The 19,350-nt window shown below is 37.5% G+C and overlaps 1 protein-coding gene across 1 annotated transcript in view; it reads right to left on the bottom strand.

Moving 5' to 3' along the window:
- Window positions 1–1,691: 1,691 nt before the first annotated feature.
- The window catches only part of LOC123549716 (ATP-dependent RNA helicase DDX1-like), a 193,714-nt gene continuing 176,055 nt past the window's right edge, over window positions 1,692–19,350 (bottom strand). The window contains exons 20-23 of the mRNA XM_045338033.2: window positions 17,292–17,334; window positions 9,819–9,917; window positions 3,633–3,753; window positions 1,692–3,483 (exon numbers count right to left, since the gene is read on the bottom strand). Of these exons, the coding sequence (XP_045193968.2) occupies window positions 3,359–3,483; window positions 3,633–3,753; window positions 9,819–9,917; window positions 17,292–17,334 (388 nt within the window). The 3' untranslated portion in view covers window positions 1,692–3,358. The remainder of the gene's footprint in view (window positions 3,484–3,632; window positions 3,754–9,818; window positions 9,918–17,291; window positions 17,335–19,350) is intronic.

The raw sequence follows: 19,350 nt of genomic DNA, 5'->3' as shown, positions 1-19,350 counted from the left end.
CTAGCACACCTGCATAAGTTAGAAATCTGAAACATTGCTTTAATTTATTTAATTTGTTTTGTTTCTTGTTGGGTTTAGAATCACACCAACACTATTTAGGTCATACGGCATTATTTCCAGCTTTCGATGATCGAGGTGGATCTCAAGTGGTACTCAACGTATTATTTCTCTGGTAAAGGCAAGAACCAACGTAGAACCAGCTGGATGCTTCCTCAATGAATTACTCGACCTGTTTAACCAAAATTGGTGAGGGGCAACTTATTCGTATCTAACCATAACCGCACAGTCAAGGAGTAAGTTTTTACTTCATGAAACTGGAAAATGATGGTTCCCACATCTACTATTTCATTAGTCTTTAACTTCGAAAATCAGACTGAACTAGACATGCAAATGACGCACGTGCTCATACATTTAACAAATAATCAAGGCCTTTGAGTGGTTTAATGTCTAAATTACCACGTCCCAGAGTTCAGATGCATAGGAAATGAACCACGAGGGCGTTAGGCCGAGTGGTTAAATACTGAAGCATCTGAACGATGAACCGTGGTAAGTTAGACGATAAATCACAAGAAGGCATTGATTGTTTTCATTCTGACATGCTCATGACATATTTTAATATTATGCTGGACCTCATTTACCCCAGGAGTAATTTATCGGGCGTCATGCTGCAATTTTACGTCATACTGCTTTCTTACCGGTCCGTGCGTCAACCGTTGTTTATCGCAGAATATACAGAGCTTGATTTCCTTCTTTGTTTAACTGGAAATCAAATCGAGCCATGTTAGAATTTATAATCGCTGGAAAATGGAATCAAACATGCGAGTGTCTGAGGAAAACGTTTACTGATAAAAAATGTTGACCTTAACGTTGAAATATTGCCGTCTTAGTGTAGCTGCATGTGTACCCCTGTATCCCCGTAAGTTTGTCGACTTATTACCTGCAGGTATATTGGAATACAACAAGTAGTGTAGCACATTTTGACTGGGTGATTTCACGCGACTTTTTACCGATATGAGATTGGCTTAATCGCATTTATGGAATGCCGTTTTTGCAATATAGCTTGCACTCTATACGATATATAGAGAAATGTTTGTGACCTGAATTCCTCATTTATTAGTTCATATAATTTATTCAAACTTTCAGCAATGATCAATATTTGTAACCTAGGTATGCGTAAGGGTTTTTGTCTTAATCACATTTGTGAAAGCTCTAGTAAAGTATTTCAATATAGTCAAGGAATGTGACCAGTTGAGCTAAAAGTTATGTTATACATGAAAGGGAAATATAGTGTTTTTTTTTTTTGCTCAAAACAATAACTTTCAGAATTAAGAAATACATATTTCATAGATCTACTTACAACATCAAAGACGTCTGATCTGGTGGTGTACAAGTGCACAACTTTACAAGCCTTATAACAATCCTTTGATGCTACACGACTCTAGCTTTTACAGATATACACAACACAAACGGACAGATATCCGTATGGATGAAAGGATGGTCAAACGGACAGACATAAAGAGAGCGGCAAATCTATGTGGCCCATAAACATTGTGTGCAATTACTAACAATGAAACTTAGACTGTTATAGACAACACAACCATTGACTAAATAACATTTTTACGAGTTATATGTTCACATTTACTTGAGGAGTAATTAAAGAATTAATATGCAATGTACAAAACAAACACAAATATGCTTTAAATTTTATTATACAACACAGGAAGCATGGAAATAATTTCTCATTCTAACAGTTATGTTACACATAAATCTTTCATTCAGTATAATACTTACTTCACTAATGGTTTTATTGTGGAAAATAAGACAAAACAGAAAGTCCTATAGGGAAAACGAAACATGCAGTTTTCTTGGAGGACTTCAATCCTGATTGCTGGGACTATATAGTATGCTAGATAACTTGTATCTCTTAAACTTATGTGATGACAACTTGTCTCCAGATCAGTTATTTCTAACAATGCCATAGCAGCGGAGAAGTTGGTCACCATCTATAGATATACCATAAACGGCATGTTTTACCTCACAACTGTTCGGAAATTTTTAAGAACCAGTTGCAGGTTAAAACTAACATCTTTCAGCTTCTGTAATTTCTCTATTACCAAGCAAAAGCATTATTAAATCATATCTATTTTGCTTCTTTCAGTGTTGTGCTGAGGTGACTTCTCGCATTAAAGCAGACATATTCTTTCACTTGAACCCATTGAATACATATAAATGTTACGAATTGAAAAACATAATGTACTGTATACTGAAAAATGTTTGATAAACCCATATACATAATTTCTACTCTTTACACAAAAATATATTTCCATTACATAAAGGAATGATCAATACTGCTCAATGATGTCTGCAAAAGATAAAATGTCATCTGATTCAATGTTTTTGCATTAAAGGCGATAAAGAAGAGATTTTGCTGTATTTCAATACGCTTGGTTAGTAAATTCTCATATAGCTGTCAAGAGCAGTGGCATGAATATTTAAAATCATTCCTTTATCTTGGCAATTTCATTTCAAAATGAAGCAATGTCAAATCTTTAATCAAGTTTTTGGGACATACAAGAACTTAAAATCAATACAAGCGATGCAAAAAAACCCACTAAGAATAATGGGTTAGTAGATTTCTTTTGATCATTTCTCTAGTTATTAGTAAGGAAGTGTTTTTCATTTCAACAGTATAAGATATACTTCAGTTCCCCATGTTATACACATTTAGTAACTTAATGGCCAAAAATAGTAGCATCCTCCAGTCAGTAAATGGCAATAGTTTCTATGAACTTGTCTACTGAACAGACAGCCAAGAAATCAAGTGGTATTCAAGTCCTCTCACTTTACAAGATCAAAGATGTTGTAAACAAGGATATCTGCCAATCAACACCTGTAGGACAGGTGGGTGATAAAGGATCCAGACAATGATATTGCTACACAGGATTTTGTAATGATGAAACCCACTCCTACTGAAGGCTACATCTAAAGAACCTACACCAAAAGCAGCTACATGTATATGTTAATCCTGAAATGTTAGAGCAAAACTGGTCTATCTGCTTCTATTTCTATATAAAGATAGACCAGTTTCGCTCTAAGCCCTAACATGATTGAAGTGTTCATGATGTAAATTACTTTATAAAACTGCCGGCTACAATTTCTTTAATAATTTCGTGGAAATACCGCACCTGCAATATGCAATTACACTTGTTTTGCCTATAATTAAAGATCACTATTACATTCTGAATATGTGATGTTTTTGCGTTTTGCACTTCTATAACTGTCTGAAAGCAGAGTTGAATTGTCCCTCAAACCAGACATGAGATGTATCAATCCTGGTGATATACATAAATCCTGACATCTAGCGCTGGCAGAACTTCTTCTTGTATTTAAGATCTATGAACGATGTCTGCACTCTTTTCTCAAGCTTTGCTAGCTCCATCACTGCCGGGGCAAGAGAATCAACATGTCCCTTGTAGCCACTTCCTGTATGAAGAAAAAACAAGAAAGCCAATGATAACACTCTGTTGAGATTTTAGTGTAATTATTCTTCAAACCTTTGGGCCAGGTCTAAGCTAAGTTATACAAGCAAAGAACATTATTTAGATCTTTCAACAGTAGATACAATTCCTTACCACCAAGTCTCCTCTTCTGACCATAGGTGACTTTACCATCAAACTCATTGACTGGAACTTTCATATCTGGTTCAACCTGGTCTATGGTGATATCCAAATGCTCTTCTACATCAGCTAACAACTGAAAACAGTATTCAACTGTATACATTTTGCTAACCTATGTCTTACATAACAGCACTGGAATAACAGCAACTGAGAAACATAACATCTACACAGAGAGAGCACATATACAGTATATGAGCAGCACCATGAGAAAACCAACATTTGCGACCAGCATGAATCCAGACTGGCCTGCGCATCTGCACATTCTGGCCAGGATCCATACTGTTCGCTAACGGTTTCTCTAATTGCAATAGGCTTTGAAAGCGAACAGCATGGATCCTGACCAGACTGCACAGATGCACAGGCTGGTCTGGATCCATGATGGTCGCAAACGCACTATGTTGGTTTTCTCATGGTGCGGCTCATATACACATTTCATGTGAGTTAAGCCATATTTCTTCCTCTACTGGTTGGGAACCAGTTTCCAGACACATGTAATATCCACTTTATTCCGTTGTTATTCACGTAATTGTTTCTTATCCTGTCACTTGCAGTATTTTCGACCCGATATCAGGGTGCCGTATATCTTTCTTGATATACCGTCAGTTGACACGTGACCAGTGATATACGGTCAGTTGATCATGTGACCTTATGATCGATATTGTTGTCATAAGAAATTTTGCATGGAAACCATCACCATTGTGTTGGAAATGTCCGAACTAAGAAAATGAGTGGTCAAATAATGAGTTTTTATTCAAAAATGAAGAAGTTATTGCGATTTTTAATTGTAACCATATTACTGTGTCGGTGATTACGTCATTATATAAGTGACGTCATTAAAACGGTTGTCGCACACTTATTTTTGTAAAAATAAATTGCCAAATATCGGAAAATGAAGTAATAACAAGATAAATAGAATAATAGGTTATTGCCTAAGATAAAGAAAGTTTATCTGGCTCGGCTCCGGACGTTATCAGGTTCGCCTTCGGCTCACCCGATAACCTCCTCCACCTCGCCAGATAATCTTTCTCATCTACGGCACTAACCTATTATTCTCTATATCTAGATCATTTAGATGTTTGTTCTTTATGTGTACAACAAGCCACTATATTACAAGGCTGTATAATGTTAGGTTTTATTATGATACCTCGCATGTGTTTACAAAACAACTTTCTGTCTTAACGGGGCATGAAGATAGCATTGCGCATGCGCAGTAATTTACACTTGCCGAGGTATCAAGTGGGGAAGAAATAATTAAACTACATATTGATTGTCTGCTGATAACATGTGCTACTTTTGTTATGGTATAGTTACATAAAATGCAGGGCTGTCGATTTTTGCACTAATTTTATTCTATATCTATTGGAATTATCAAGAATTCGTGTTAGACGTAATTCGAGCTTTTATCTTCAACTTCGGTTTGCTTTCGTAGCTGCTATTGAATGTCGGATTATGTTTCATGTGCACTTTTTGAAGAGATTAAAGGTAAAGAAATGTGTAAAAATAGTTTAATTACATATTTCGATATCAAAATAACAGCAAAACATGGTCAAAATATTTTTGGCCAGCTACTGGTTTACCTCACGGGGGAAATTACTTCTTTTCGTGACCCCATTTGAGGCCTCATGGAACCCATATTTTACGTCACAACGCAATGTTGATTACATCTGATGCAGAAGGAGCTGAAGTTTGTGCAGTGTAGGCTTCATTTATGTCAAATATTTTTTTAGGGACTAATGGAGCCGAAATATGACAATGTGTCCGGAAAATGGTTCCCAACCAGTATACTCATTTACTTTTACTTGATCATGAAGAAAGCTTAAACAATTTATGATCATTGGTTGTATTTTATTTAAACTGTCTATACTAAGAGCTTTTTTCTAGGCAAAGCTCATTATGTAAAATAGCAAAAAATGATGTACCAGACAAAATGTCACATTGATAAAATTCTACAAAACACATGCAAGGCTACTGGGGCAAATTACTTGAAACTGGAAGCCTTAACCACAGAGGTAACTAGAAAATGCTTTTGTAAAAAAGCGCATGTCTCCCCCAATGCAAAGTCCTATAGGCAAGAAGTCAATAGGGGTCAGGAGCAAAAGTCAAAGAGACACTGATGGTTGGCTGCAGTAGGGATCATCTACTTGGCATGTCCAATCATCCCGCTAAATTTCAACACTCTTGGCCTAGTAGTTCTCAAGTCACTGTTCAGGCTTCTGTGACCTTGACCTTTGATCAAGTGACCTCAAAATAAATAGGGGTCATCTACTCTGCAAGTCCTATCATCCTATTAAGTTTCAACATTGTAGGTCAAGTGGTTCTCAAGTTATTTCCAAAAAATGATTTTACATGAACAGGCCACTGTGGCCTTGACCTTTAATAGACTGACCCCAAAATCAATAGGGGTCATCTACTCTGCATGTTCAATCATCCTATGAAGTTTCAACATTCTGGGTCAAGTGGTTCTCAAGTTATTGATCGGAACTGGTTATCAATGTTCAGGCCCCTGTGACCTTGACCTTTAACCGAGTGACCCCAAAAACAATAGGGGTCATTTACTGTGCATGAACAATCATCATATGAAGTTTCAACATTCTGGGTTGAGAGGTTCTCAAGTTATTGATTGGAAATGGTTTTGCATGTTCAGGCCCCTGTGGCCTTGACCTTTAACAGAGTGACCCTAAAATCATTAGGGGTCATCTACTCTGTATGACCAATCATCCTATGAAATTTCATCATTCTGGGTCAAGTGGTTCTCAAGTTACTGACCGGAAATGGTTTTCAATGTTCAGGCCCCTGTGACCTTGACCTTTCACAGAGTGACCCCAAAATCATTAGGGGTCATCTACTCTGCATGACTAATCATCCTATTAAGTTTCAACATTCTGGGTCAAGTGGTTCTCAAGTTATTGATCGGAAATGGTTTTCAATGTTCAGGCCTCTGTGACCTTGACCTTTAATGGAGTGACCCCAAAATCGATAGGGGTCATCTACTTTGCATGTACAATCATCCTATGAAGTTTCAACATTCTGGGTCAAGTGGTTCTCTAGTTATTGATCGGAAATGGTTTTCCATGTTCAGGCCCCTGTGACCTTGACCTTTCACAGAGTGACCCCAAAATCAATAGGGGTCATCTACTCTTCAAGACCAATCATCCTATGAAGTTTCAACAGTCTGGGTCAAGTGGTTCTCAAGTTACTGACTGGAAATGGTTTTCAATGTTCAGGCCCCTGTGACCTTGACCTTTAATGGAGTGACCCCAAAATCGATAGGGGTCATCTACTCTGCATGTACAATCATCCTATGAAGTTTCAACATTCTGGGTCAAGTGGTTCTCTAGTTATTGATCGGAAATGGTTTTCCATGTTCAGGCCCCTGTGACCTTGACCTTTGACAGAGTGACCCCAAAATCAATAGGGGTCATCTACTCTTCATGACCAATCATCCTATGAAGTTTCAACATTCTGGGTCAAGTGGTTCTCAAGTTACTGACTGGAAATGGTTTTCAATGTTCGGGCCCCTGTGACTTTGACCTTTAATGGAGTGACCCCAAAATCAATAGGTGTCATCTACTTTGCATGTACAATCATCCTATGAAGTTTCAACATTTTGGATCAAGTGCTTCTCTAGTTATTGATCGGAAATTGTTTTCCATGTTCAGGCCCCTGTGACCTTGACCTTTGACAGAGTGACCCTAAAATCAAAAGGGGTCATCTACTCTTCATGACCAATCATCCTATGAAGTTTCAACATTCTGGGTCAAGTGGTTCTCAAGTTACTGACCGGAAATGGTTTTCAATGTTCGGGCCCCTGTGACCTTGACCTTTAATGGAGTGACCCCAAAATCGATAGGGGTCATCTACTTTGCATGTACAATCATTCTATGAAGTTTCAACATTCTGGATCAAGTGCTTCTCTAGTTATTGATCGGAAATGGTTTTCCATGTTCAGGCCCCTGTGACCTTGACCTTTGACAGAATGACCCCAAAATCAATAGGGGTCATCTACTCTTCATGACCAATCATCCTATGAAGTTTCAACACTCTGGGTCAAGTGGTTCTCAAGTTACTGACCGGAAATGGTTTTCAATGTTCGGGCCCCTGTGACCTTGACCTTTAATGGAGTGACCCCAAAAACGATAGGGGTCATCTACTTTGCATGTACAATCATCCTATGAAGTTTCAACATTCTGGGTCAAGTGGTTCTCTAGTTATTGATCGGAAATGGTTTTCAATGTTCAGGCCCCTGTGACCTTGACCTTTGACGGAGTGACCCCAAAAACAATAGGGGTCGTCTACTCCAGCAGCCCTATAACCCTATGAAGTTTGAAGGTTCTAGGTCAAATGGTTCTCCAGTTATTGCTCGGAAATGAAGTGTGACATACGGACGGACGGACAGGGCAAAAACAATATGTCTCCTGGGGGAGACATAATTACTTCAGTGTAGACAGTTGACTTGTAATACTTTGGCTGTGATATGTGATCTACGGGCGGTCTTCTTAAACCTATATTAGTTTTATCTCATGATTTTGTTTCATATTTTTATTAAACAATAAATTACAATACAACAGAAAGAAAATTTTGATGACCATTTACAATTCTGATATACTGATCGTCTTTCACATGGGACAAGGAGGTAACCAACATCAAGACTTGCTCAGGAAAAGTCTTTAACCTTTAGCCTGCTAAATTTCTGAAATGGACTGGTCCATCATTCAATTTGGGCAATACCATTTATTATTCGAAGGCTGATCATGGTCTGCACTGGTCACAAAGGCCGACAGCAGGCTAAAGGCTTAACAAACATTGCACAGTGGTCATACACTAGCTTCTTATCAACTAAAATACTAAATATCTTATTTTCTTGATCTCTAAATATGGTGGTGTACTATCAACATGCACCAGATTAAAACATCTTCAAATCAAGGTTCCATATCACTATCTTTAATTAGGCTTAATGAGGCCAAAACAGGTAGTCTGGCCTAATCAATACTTCTCCTATACACTAATGATCAGATCTTTTGTGAAGATTAGCTTGATTTTAGGTTTAGATTTTATTACGCATGTTCAAACATAAAATCAAGCAGACAGACTGGAACCATATATAATCAGGAGGAACAGGTAGACAGCAATACAGGAATCTTATTTATCTAAATACTATCTAAGTGGGGACACTTCTCATCTCCAAGCTATGTAACATGCAGACTCAACTACCTATGCTGTAAAGGTCAAGGATATATGTGTATGGGCTATTACTCAGCCTAAGTTATACAAAAGGATATTGACACCATTTACTTATTGTTCCTACCAAAACAGATTAAAAATTAATCACTAGTATTTCAGTATTGTTGTTAAACTTCTATCTGTTATTACAAAACTTGAAGGTTTTCCTCAAATCTTTCAGATGTAAAATAACTATCATTGCCAATTGTATAGAAAAGCCCAGTTATGTACATGTATTTATTTCCAGACCTTGAAAGCCCTTAACTCCGCATAAACCCACAGATCTCAACTAACATGAAGAGTGCCAAAACCATGCTAAAATACACCAGTCACAGCAATTTATTTCTGCTGTTGAAAGTACTTTACCTAATGAGCAGACCACTGGTCAATTTTCTCAGACTAATTTAAGGGTAAATACTCCAGAGCGACAAAGACTATTTGTCTGGTTACTGGACTTTGCCAAAATAAGATGCCCAAACATTATCTGTTCAGTGAACACTGAGTGAGACCTGCTTAAGTTATTAAGTGAATACTGTCAATTGTAGCAGTTAAATAATGCAAAGGCCACAACTTCAGAGTGCCTAGAACTATCCAGCTGGTTATCATGACTGAGACATTATGCCTATAAATATTGTGAACAAGTTTGGTGGAAATTGGATAAGAACTACTCAAGTTAGAGAGAGGACAATGGTGAGAAAGGAGTTGGTGAGCACGAGATACAAACTATTCAGATAACAATGTCAATTCTTGCGTAGTTCAACCCATAAACATTGTGACAAGTTTAGTGAAAACTGGATAGGAACTGCTCATGTTAGAGAGTTGACAACTATTGTGAACCCTGCCTGCCTGCTGCCGGAGAGGTTCAAACAGTATGTTCAAGTTTACTGGCATATAAAAAGCCTTGAACTATCATTTACAAACCTGTGGTTCATTGTACCATATACAGCATCCCCCTCTGTCAGTGAGATTAGTATTGTAACAGCCACGCCCTCTATTTGCACAATTAGAATGGTACCAAACCTGTAACAGAGAAAAGCATTCAGGTTTTGTTTCATACAATGCAACCATCCAGGTGTCTGGCAAGATTCTGAATAAAAGCACTGTTCTGATACTCAGTATAAACACATAAATGTCTATTGAGGACTATGGCCATATCTAACAATCTGCTTAACAAGAGGACCATGATGGTCCTGAATCGCTCACCAGTCCCCACATGACCCAGTTTTGGACTGAGTATGACATCGTTTTTTCTATTATTTGACATAGTGACCTAGTTTTAGAGCTCATGTGACCCAGTTTTGAACTTGACCTAGACATCATCGAGATAAAAATTCTGACCAATTTTCATGATGATCATTTGAAAAATATGGCCTCTAGTGAGGTCACAAGGTTTTTCTATTATTTGACCTAATGACCTAGGTTTTGAAGGCACGTGACCCAGTTTCGAAATTGACCTAGATATCATCAAGGTGAACATTCTCACCAATTTTCATGAAGATCTCATGAAAAGTTTGGCCTCTAGAGAGGTCACAAGGTTTTTCTATTATTTGACCTAATGACCTAGTTTTTGACCGCACGTGACCCAGTTTTGAACTTGACCTAGATATCATTAAGGTGAACATTCTCACCAATTTTCATGAAGATCTCCAGAACAGTATGGCCTCTAGAGAGGTCACAAGGTTTTCTATTTTTAGACCTACTGACCTAGTTTTTGATCGCACGTGACCCACTTTCGAACTTGACCTAGATATCATCAAGGTGAACATTCAGACCAACTTTCATGAAGATCCATTGAAAAATATGGTCTCCAGAGAGGTAACAAGGTTATCTATTTTTAGACCTACTGACCTAGTTTTTGACCGCACGTGACCCATTTTCGAACCTGACCTAGATATCATCAAGGTGAACACATTGACCAATTTCCATGAAGATCCATTGAAAAATATGGCCTCTAGGGAGGTCACAAGGATTTTCTATTTTTAGACCTACTGACCTAGTTGTGGACTGCACGTGATCAAGTTTCAAACTTGACCTAGATATCATCAGTATGAACATTCTGACAAATTTTCATGAAGATCCATTGAAAAATATGGCCTTTAGGGAGGTCACAAGGCTTTTCTATTTTTAGACCTAATGACCTAGTTTTTGACCGCACGTGACCCACTTTCAAACTTGATCTAGATTTTATCAAAGTGAACATTCTGACCAATTTTCATGAAGATCCATTGAAAAATATGGCCTCCAGAGGTCACTAGGTTTTTCTATATTTAGACCTTATGACCTAGTTTTTGACAGCACATGACCCACTTTCAAACCTGACCTAGATATCATCAGTATGAACATTCAGACCAACTTTCATGAAGATCCATTGAAAAATAAGGCCTCTAGAGAGGTCACAAGGTTTTTTTACTTTTAGACCTAATGACCTAGTTTTTAATTGCATGTGACCCAGTTCTGAACCTGACCTAGATATCATCAAGGTGAACATTCTGACCAATTTTCATGAAGATCCATTGGAAAAATATGGCCTCTAGGGAGGTCACAACTATGTCTATTTTTAGACCTACTGACCTAGTTTTTGATGGCACGTGACCCAGTTTCGAACTTGACCTAGATATCATCAAGATGAACATTCTGACCAATTTTCATGAAGATCCATTGAAAAATATGGTCTCTAGGGAGGTCACAAGGTTTTTATATTTTTATACCTACTGGCCTAGTTTTTGACCACACGTGACCCAGTTTCGAAACTGACCTAGATATCATCAAGGTGAACATTCTCACCAATTTTCATGAAGATCCATTGAAAAATATGGCCTCTAGAGAGGTCAAAAGATTTTTCTAATTTTAGACCTACTGACCTAGTTTTTGACCGCAGTTGATCCAGTTTCAAACTTGACCTAGATACCAACTTTCATACAGATCCCGTGAAAAGTATGGCCTCTAGAGAGGTCACAAAGTTTTTTATTATTTGACCTACTGACCTAGTTTTTTAAGGCACATGACCCAGTTTCTAACTTGACCTAGATATCATCAAGGTGAACATTCTGACTAATTTTCATGAAGATCCATTCAAGGGTATGGCCTCTAGAGAGGTCACAAGGTTTTTCTATTTCAAGACCTACTGACCTAGTTTTTGATCGCAGTTGACCCAGTTTCAAACTTGACCTATATATCATCAAGATAAACATTCAGACCAACTTTCATACAGATCCCATGAAAAATATGGCCTCTAGAGAGGTCACAAGGTTTTTCTATTATCTGACCTATTGACCTAGTTTTTGATGGCACGTGACCCAGTTTCGAACTCGACCTAGATATCATCAAGTTGAAGGTTCTGACGAATTTTCATGAAGATCTTGTGAAAAATATGGCCTCTAGAGTGGTCACAAGGTTTTTCTATTTTTAGACCTACTGACCTAGTTTTTGAAGGACGTGACCCAGTTTCGAAACTTGACCTAGATATCATCAAGGTGAACATTCTGACCAATTTCATGAAGATCTTGTAAATATATGGCCTCTAGAGAGGTCACAATGTTTCTCTATTTTTAGACCTACTGACCTAGTTTTTCATGGCACGTGACCCAGTTTCGAACTTGACCTAGATATCATCAAGATGAACATTCTGACCAACTTTCATAAATCCATTCAAGGGTATGGCCTCTAGAGAGGTCACAAGGTTTTTCTATTTTCAAGACCTACTGACCTAGTTTTTGATCGCAGTTGACCCAGTTTCAAACTTGACCTATATATCATCAAGATAACATTCAGACCAACTTTCATACAGATCCCATGAAAAATATGGCCTCTAGGGAGGTCACGGTTTTTTTATTATTTGACCTACTGACCTATTTTTGATGCAACGTGACCCATTTTGAACTGACCTAGATATCATCAGGTGAACATCTACCAATTTTATGAAGATCCATTAAATTGGCCTCTAGAGAGGTCAAAAGTTTTTCTATTTTAGACCTACTGACTAGTTTTTGACGCAGTTGATCAGTTTCAACTTGACCTAGATACAACTTTCATACAGATCCCGTGAAAAGTATGGCCTCTAGAGAGGTCACAAAGTTTTTTATTATTTGACCTACTGACCTAGTTTTTTAAGGCACATGACCCAGTTTCTAACTTGACCTAGATATCATCAAGGTGAACATTCTGACTAATTTTCATGAAGATCCATTCAAGGGTATGGCCTCTAGAGAGGTCACAAGGTTTTTCTATTTCAAGACCTACTGACCTAGTTTTTGATCGCAGTTGACCCAGTTTCAAACTTGACCTATATATCATCAAGATAAACATTCAGACCAACTTTCATACAGATCCCATGAAAAATATGGCCTCTAGAGAGGTCACAAGGTTTTTCTATTATCTGACCTATTGACCTAGTTTTTGATGGCACGTGACCCAGTTTCGAACTCGACCTAGATATCATCAAGTTGAAGGTTCTGACGAATTTTCATGAAGATCTTGTGAAATATATGGCCTCTAGAGTGGTCACAAGGTTTTTCTATTTTTAGACCTACTGACCTAGTTTTTGAAGGAACGTGACCCAGTTTCGAACTTGACCTAGATATCATCAAGGTGAACATTCTGACCAATTTCCATGAAGATCTTGTGAAATATATGGCCTCTAGAGAGGTCACAATGTTTCTCTATTTTTAGACCTACTGACCTAGTTTTTCATGGCACGTGACCCAGTTTCGAACTTGACCTAGATATCATCAAGATGAACATTCTGACCAACTTTCATAAAGATCCATTCAAGGGTATGGCCTCTAGAGAGGTCACAAGGTTTTTCTATTTCAAGACCTACTGACCTAGTTTTTGATCGCAGTTGACCCAGTTTCAAACTTGACCTATATATCATCAAGATAAACATTCAGACCAACTTTCATACAGATCCCATGAAAAATATGGCCTCTAGAGAGGTCACGTTTTTTTATTATTTGACCTACTGACCTACTTTTTGATGGCACGTGACCCACTTTTGAACTTGACCTAGATATCATCAAGATGAACATCCTGACCAGATTTTATGGAGATCCATTCACAAGTCTGTCCTCTAGAAAGGTCACAAGGTTTTTCTATTTTTCAACCTACTGACCTAGTTTTTGACCGTACATGACCCTGTTTCGAACTTGACCGCACATGAACCTGTTTCGACACCGCGCGATCACTAAAGCTCACCTTGTCACTTTGTGACAGGTGAGCTAATAAAAACACTTTCATGACAGAATATGTCATTCACTCTTGACCGCAGACCAATACGTACTGTTATCAATAATGAGTTTTGCAAAATGACACTTTTTAATCAAGTAATAAAATGGCAGCAAACATAAATCCTAAAATAAACACCACAATCTTTCCAACGTAATTATTATACTGACATTTTACATCAATGATAAAGAAGAAGTATGAAAATATTGTTAATACTACAATGAATCCTATAAACTTTATCATTATTACTTTCTTCATAAAATGATAATAAAAGGTATGGCTCTAAACCAAAAGCAACAATCTCCCTATTTTCTGTAGTAGGTAATTTCTGGAAGAAGTATAGACATTAATTGTTTATATAAATTTCATCAGCAAGTTATCATTCTTTTACAGCATCTATCAACCACAGTCAGTCAATTTGTTTCCTTATCTACAGTAATGTTGTAGTTTTTCTGTAAGGTTATTCACATATTTCATTTATTAATAAATAGAAAGTAATTTAAACTAGATATTATTTTACAGAAAATATATTTCCCCATGACAACAATTTATCGAAAAACAAGAGGCTGATGAGTGGTCAAAAAATATATACATTTATAACATAGGTTACTGATAAATCAGGTTGTTTTATTTTAGGTATAGTGATCTTTTAACAGTACTTCAGTTATGTAGCAGATGGCCTGGATTCGTACCAGTACTAACCTAAATCCTCCACAGGTAACTGTCAACTTCTCCCAAATAAATCAGAAGTGGACGACTGATTTTAGACATCATGTCTTTTATCAATAGTCATGGAGAACATGCACCATGCATGATGATCAAACTCGTGACCCCACAATCTGTAGATTTGTGTCCTCCCTATTCAGCTAAGCAGACAGACAATACTCCATATACAGTGAATAAACAGCAGTGCAACAGTTGAGTTCACTTCATGGAAAAAATTTAATACGGGAGATGAGCCACTGACACCTTATCAACTATTTCACATTATCTTGAAATGTGAGCTGATGAGCTAACAAGAGATCACAGAGTGATCTTGGCGCCCACCAATGTGCCATTTTTGAGAATTCCAAATTTAAAGACTTATTGACTAGCTCAAGGTCAAATTTCATTTCCATACAAAACACTGTGCATTGGTCAAAATTTGAAACCTGTAGCTTGAGAAATGTGAAAGTAGGTCACTATATCAATTTCAAGGACAAAGTGGTCCAAATTTGAAGGCTGTAGCTTGAAAAATGTGAAAGTAGGTCACTAGGTCAAAATCAAGGTCAAATTTTATTTCGGAACACAGAACTATGCATGTGGTCCAAATTTGAGGCCTGTACCTTCAATAATGTGAAAGTAGGTCACTAGGTCAATGTAAAGGTCAAAGTTTGTTTCGGTACACAAAATTATGCATGTGGTCCAAATTTGAAGGCTGTAGCTTGAGAAATGTGAAAGTAGGTCACTAGGTCAAAATGAAGATCAAATTTCATTTCGGAACACAAAACTATGCATGTGGTCCAAATTTGAAGGCTGTAGCTTGAGAAATGTGAAAGTAGGTCACTAGGTCAAAATCAAGGTCAAATTTTATTTCGGAACACAGAACTATGCATGTGGTCCAAATTTGAAGCCTGTACCTTCAAAAATGTGAAAGTAGGTCACTAGGTCAATATCAAGGTCAAAGTTTTTTTCAGTGCACAAAACTATGCATGTGGTTCAAATTTGAAGGCTGTAGCTACAGAAATGTGAAAGTAGGTCACTAGGTCAAAATCAAGGTCAACTCATGTCAAGGTTCATCTTGCCACTCAAAACCATACAGGTGGTCCAAACTTGAATGTTGTAGGTTATTGACAAGAAGATTTTAAAAGCTTTTCCCTATATAAGTCTATATGAACCATGTGACCCCCAGGGCGGGGCCATAATTGACCCTAGGGGATGATTTGAACAAACTTGGTAGAGAACCACTAGATGATGCTACATTACAAATGCCAAAGCCCTAGGCTTTGTGGTTTGGACAAGAAGATTTTCAAAGTTTTTCCCTATATAAGTGTATGTAAACAATGTGACCCCCGGGGCGGGGCCATATTTGACCCTAGGGGAATAATTTGAACAATCTTAGTAGAAGACCACTAGAAAATGTCGCATACAAAATATCAAAGCCCTAGGCCCTGTGTTTTTGAATAAGAGGTTTTTCAAAGTTTTTCCCTATATAAGTCTATATAAACCATGTGACCCCCGGGGCGGGGCCATATTAGACCCCAGGGAAATAATTTGAATCATTTTGGTAGAGGACCACTAGATGATGCTTCATACCAAATATCAAAGCTCTAGGCTCTGTGGTTTTGGACAAGAAGATTTTCAAGTTTTCCCTATATAAATCTATGTAAATTATAGAAATAAACAAAGGGCCATAACTCACTAAAGAATTGTTGAACCAGTCTGATTTTCAGGGGGACACAACTAGGGTACCAATACATCATTCTGACAAAGTTTGGTCAAAATCCCCCTGGTAGTTTCTGAGGAGATACGATAACGAGAAATTGTTAACGGAAGGACGGACGTCGGACCACGGACGCAGAGTGATTTGAATAGCCCACCATCTGATGATGGTGGGCTAAAAACAGGTATAACCTTATTTTTCTGTACTTAGAACTGTTGAGTATAGACAAAAGTATTGTCAGTGGACTACTACAGAAATGGTATAATACCTCCAGAGCATTGTCAGAGAACCACTACAATATTGTTATAATACTGTCAGTGCATTGTCAGTGTTGCCAGAATACTGTCAAAGAATTGCTACAGGAATACTATAATACTGCCAGTCAGCATTGTCAGATTGTTGCCAGAGTACTGTCAGAGTGTTGCCAGAGTACTGCTACAGAATAGTTATAATAATACTACCAGAGCATTGTCAGATTGTTGCCAGAGTATAGTCAGTGTTACCAGAGTACTGTCAGAGAACTGCTACAACAGTGTTATAATAATGTCAGTGTTGCCAGACTATTGTCAGATAACTACTACGGCACTGTTACATCATTGTCAGAGAAGCATCAGTGTTGCCGGAGTATTGTCAGAAAACTTCTAATACTGCCAGGGTAGTGTCCAGAGTGTTGTCAGAGAACTGCTACAGCACTTTCATATTATTGTCAGAGTATTGTTAGAGTGTTGCCGGAGTACTGGCAATCTTACCTTTTCTTTGACTGTAGCCACTAGAGATACAGCCAACCCCATTCTGAAAACATAAATAGAATTCTATGAACAGGAGAGCCAAGATGGCCCTAAGTAGCTCACCTGAGTAACATACAATAACAGTGTACACATGTTTTACCTACTGATTTCATGGAGACAAATATTCTGACCAATTTTTATTAAGATTGGACCAAAAACCGTGGCCTCTTGAGTAAACAAGCTTATTCTTTGATCTGACTTGGTGACCTAGTTTTTGACCCTACATGACCCGGATAAAAATTCATTCGATATTTCATGCACACAAACATTCTGACCAAGTTTCATGCACATCAAAATGAACAAGTGTTAACAAGCTTTTCCTTTGATTTGACCGGGTAACCTAGTTTTTGACCCCATACGACCCAGTTTTGATCTTACCTAGGAATCATCAAGATAAACATTCTGACCAAGCTTCATGAAGATAGGGCCATAAATGTGGCCTCAAGAGTGTTAACAAGCTTTTCCTTTGATTTGACTGGGTGACCTAGTTTTTGACCCCATATGACCCAGTTTCGAACTTGGCCTAGAAATCACCAAGATAAACATTCTGACCAAGTTTCATGAAGATAAGGTCATAAATGTGGCCTCTACAAGCTTTTCCTTTGATTTGACCTGATGACCTAGTTTTTGACCTGACATGACTCAGTTTCGATCCAGGCCTAGAGATCATAAAGATAATCATTTTGTGCAAGTTTGTATCAAATCAAAGCATAAATGAAACCTCTATATGGCTGAAAGGGCCAAAATAAAAGATTTTGCCCCTTTCAAGGGTAGTAACTCTAGAACCCATAATGCAATCTAGCCAGTTTTTGAAAGGAATTGAGATGTTATTGTGACAAGTTGTATGTAAGTGTGGTTAAAATCAAATATAAAATGTCACTTCTATCGTGTTCACAAGGTAAAAATTAACAAATTTTGGCTCTTTCTGGGGTCAATTAGGTGCCTGGAACCTATGATTGGATCTGACAGATTCATCATGGAATCCAAGATTTATTGTTGCTGAAGATATTTTGCAAGTTTGTATCAAATCAAACCATAAATAAATGAAGTCTCTATATGGCTGCAAAAGCCAAAATAGCTAATTTTGGCCCTTAAAGGGCCGTAACTCTGGAACCTATGATGGGATCTGGCCACTTTTGGAAAGGAACTGAGATATTATGCCAATACAAGTTGTGTGCAAGTTTGATTAAAGTTGATTTCAAAATGTGGTCCCTATCATGTTCACAAGCTAAAAATAGCAAATTTTGGCCCTATAAGGGGCCATAACTCTGGAACCCACGATGGGATCTGGCCAGTTATTGAAATGAACCAAGATATTATGCCAATACAAGTTTTGTGCAAGTCTGATTTAAATTGCTTGCAAAATGTGGTCTCTATCGTGTTCAGTGTTCACAAGAAACTGTGAATGGATGACGGACAAAATGCGATCACAAAACCTCACTCTGTCACTACGTGACAGGTGAGCTAACAAAAACATAAATAAGCTTTTGCCATTGTAAAGTCTTACACTATTCTTGGTAAGTACTAACTGAAGCTATCATAGTTTGTATACCAGGCTCAGTATAAAAATACCAGAGACAAATATATTATGGGTCACAGCATCAAAACAAATGACCAATACTTCAATCACATAGCATCAGTTTGATATACATTCATTCAAATATTTTGCAGAAGTTTCCATTTGATATGGGAGCAAGCTATGAATTAACAAGGACAATTCTAAGCTTCTCACTTAATGAACTAAATCAACTAAACTTTGTGAAATTATTCTGCTGCTGGTCCTCCTTTTCTCTTAAAGGTATACTAGACTCAAATTTTGTGTTTGAAAATCAGAACTAATTTCTGCATATAAAGTTAATGTACACATAAAAATAACATCTTTAAGTGTTTTAACAGAACTATATGCAAAAGGCTGAAAATAGTACAAACTGAAAACATGTATTATAAGTTAAACACAAATGTGTATTACCACTAAAAAGACTTGAAGTTATTTTAAACAATCAACTTTTACAGCAGGGTA

The sequence above is a fragment of the Mercenaria mercenaria genome, chromosome 6 (genome assembly GCF_021730395.1).
Source record: "Mercenaria mercenaria strain notata chromosome 6, MADL_Memer_1, whole genome shotgun sequence".
NCBI classification, from domain to species: domain Eukaryota; kingdom Metazoa; phylum Mollusca; class Bivalvia; order Venerida; family Veneridae; genus Mercenaria; species Mercenaria mercenaria.
The sequence above is the reverse complement of the archived record's forward strand: the minus strand, read 5'-3'. Positions and strand labels throughout refer to the sequence as shown.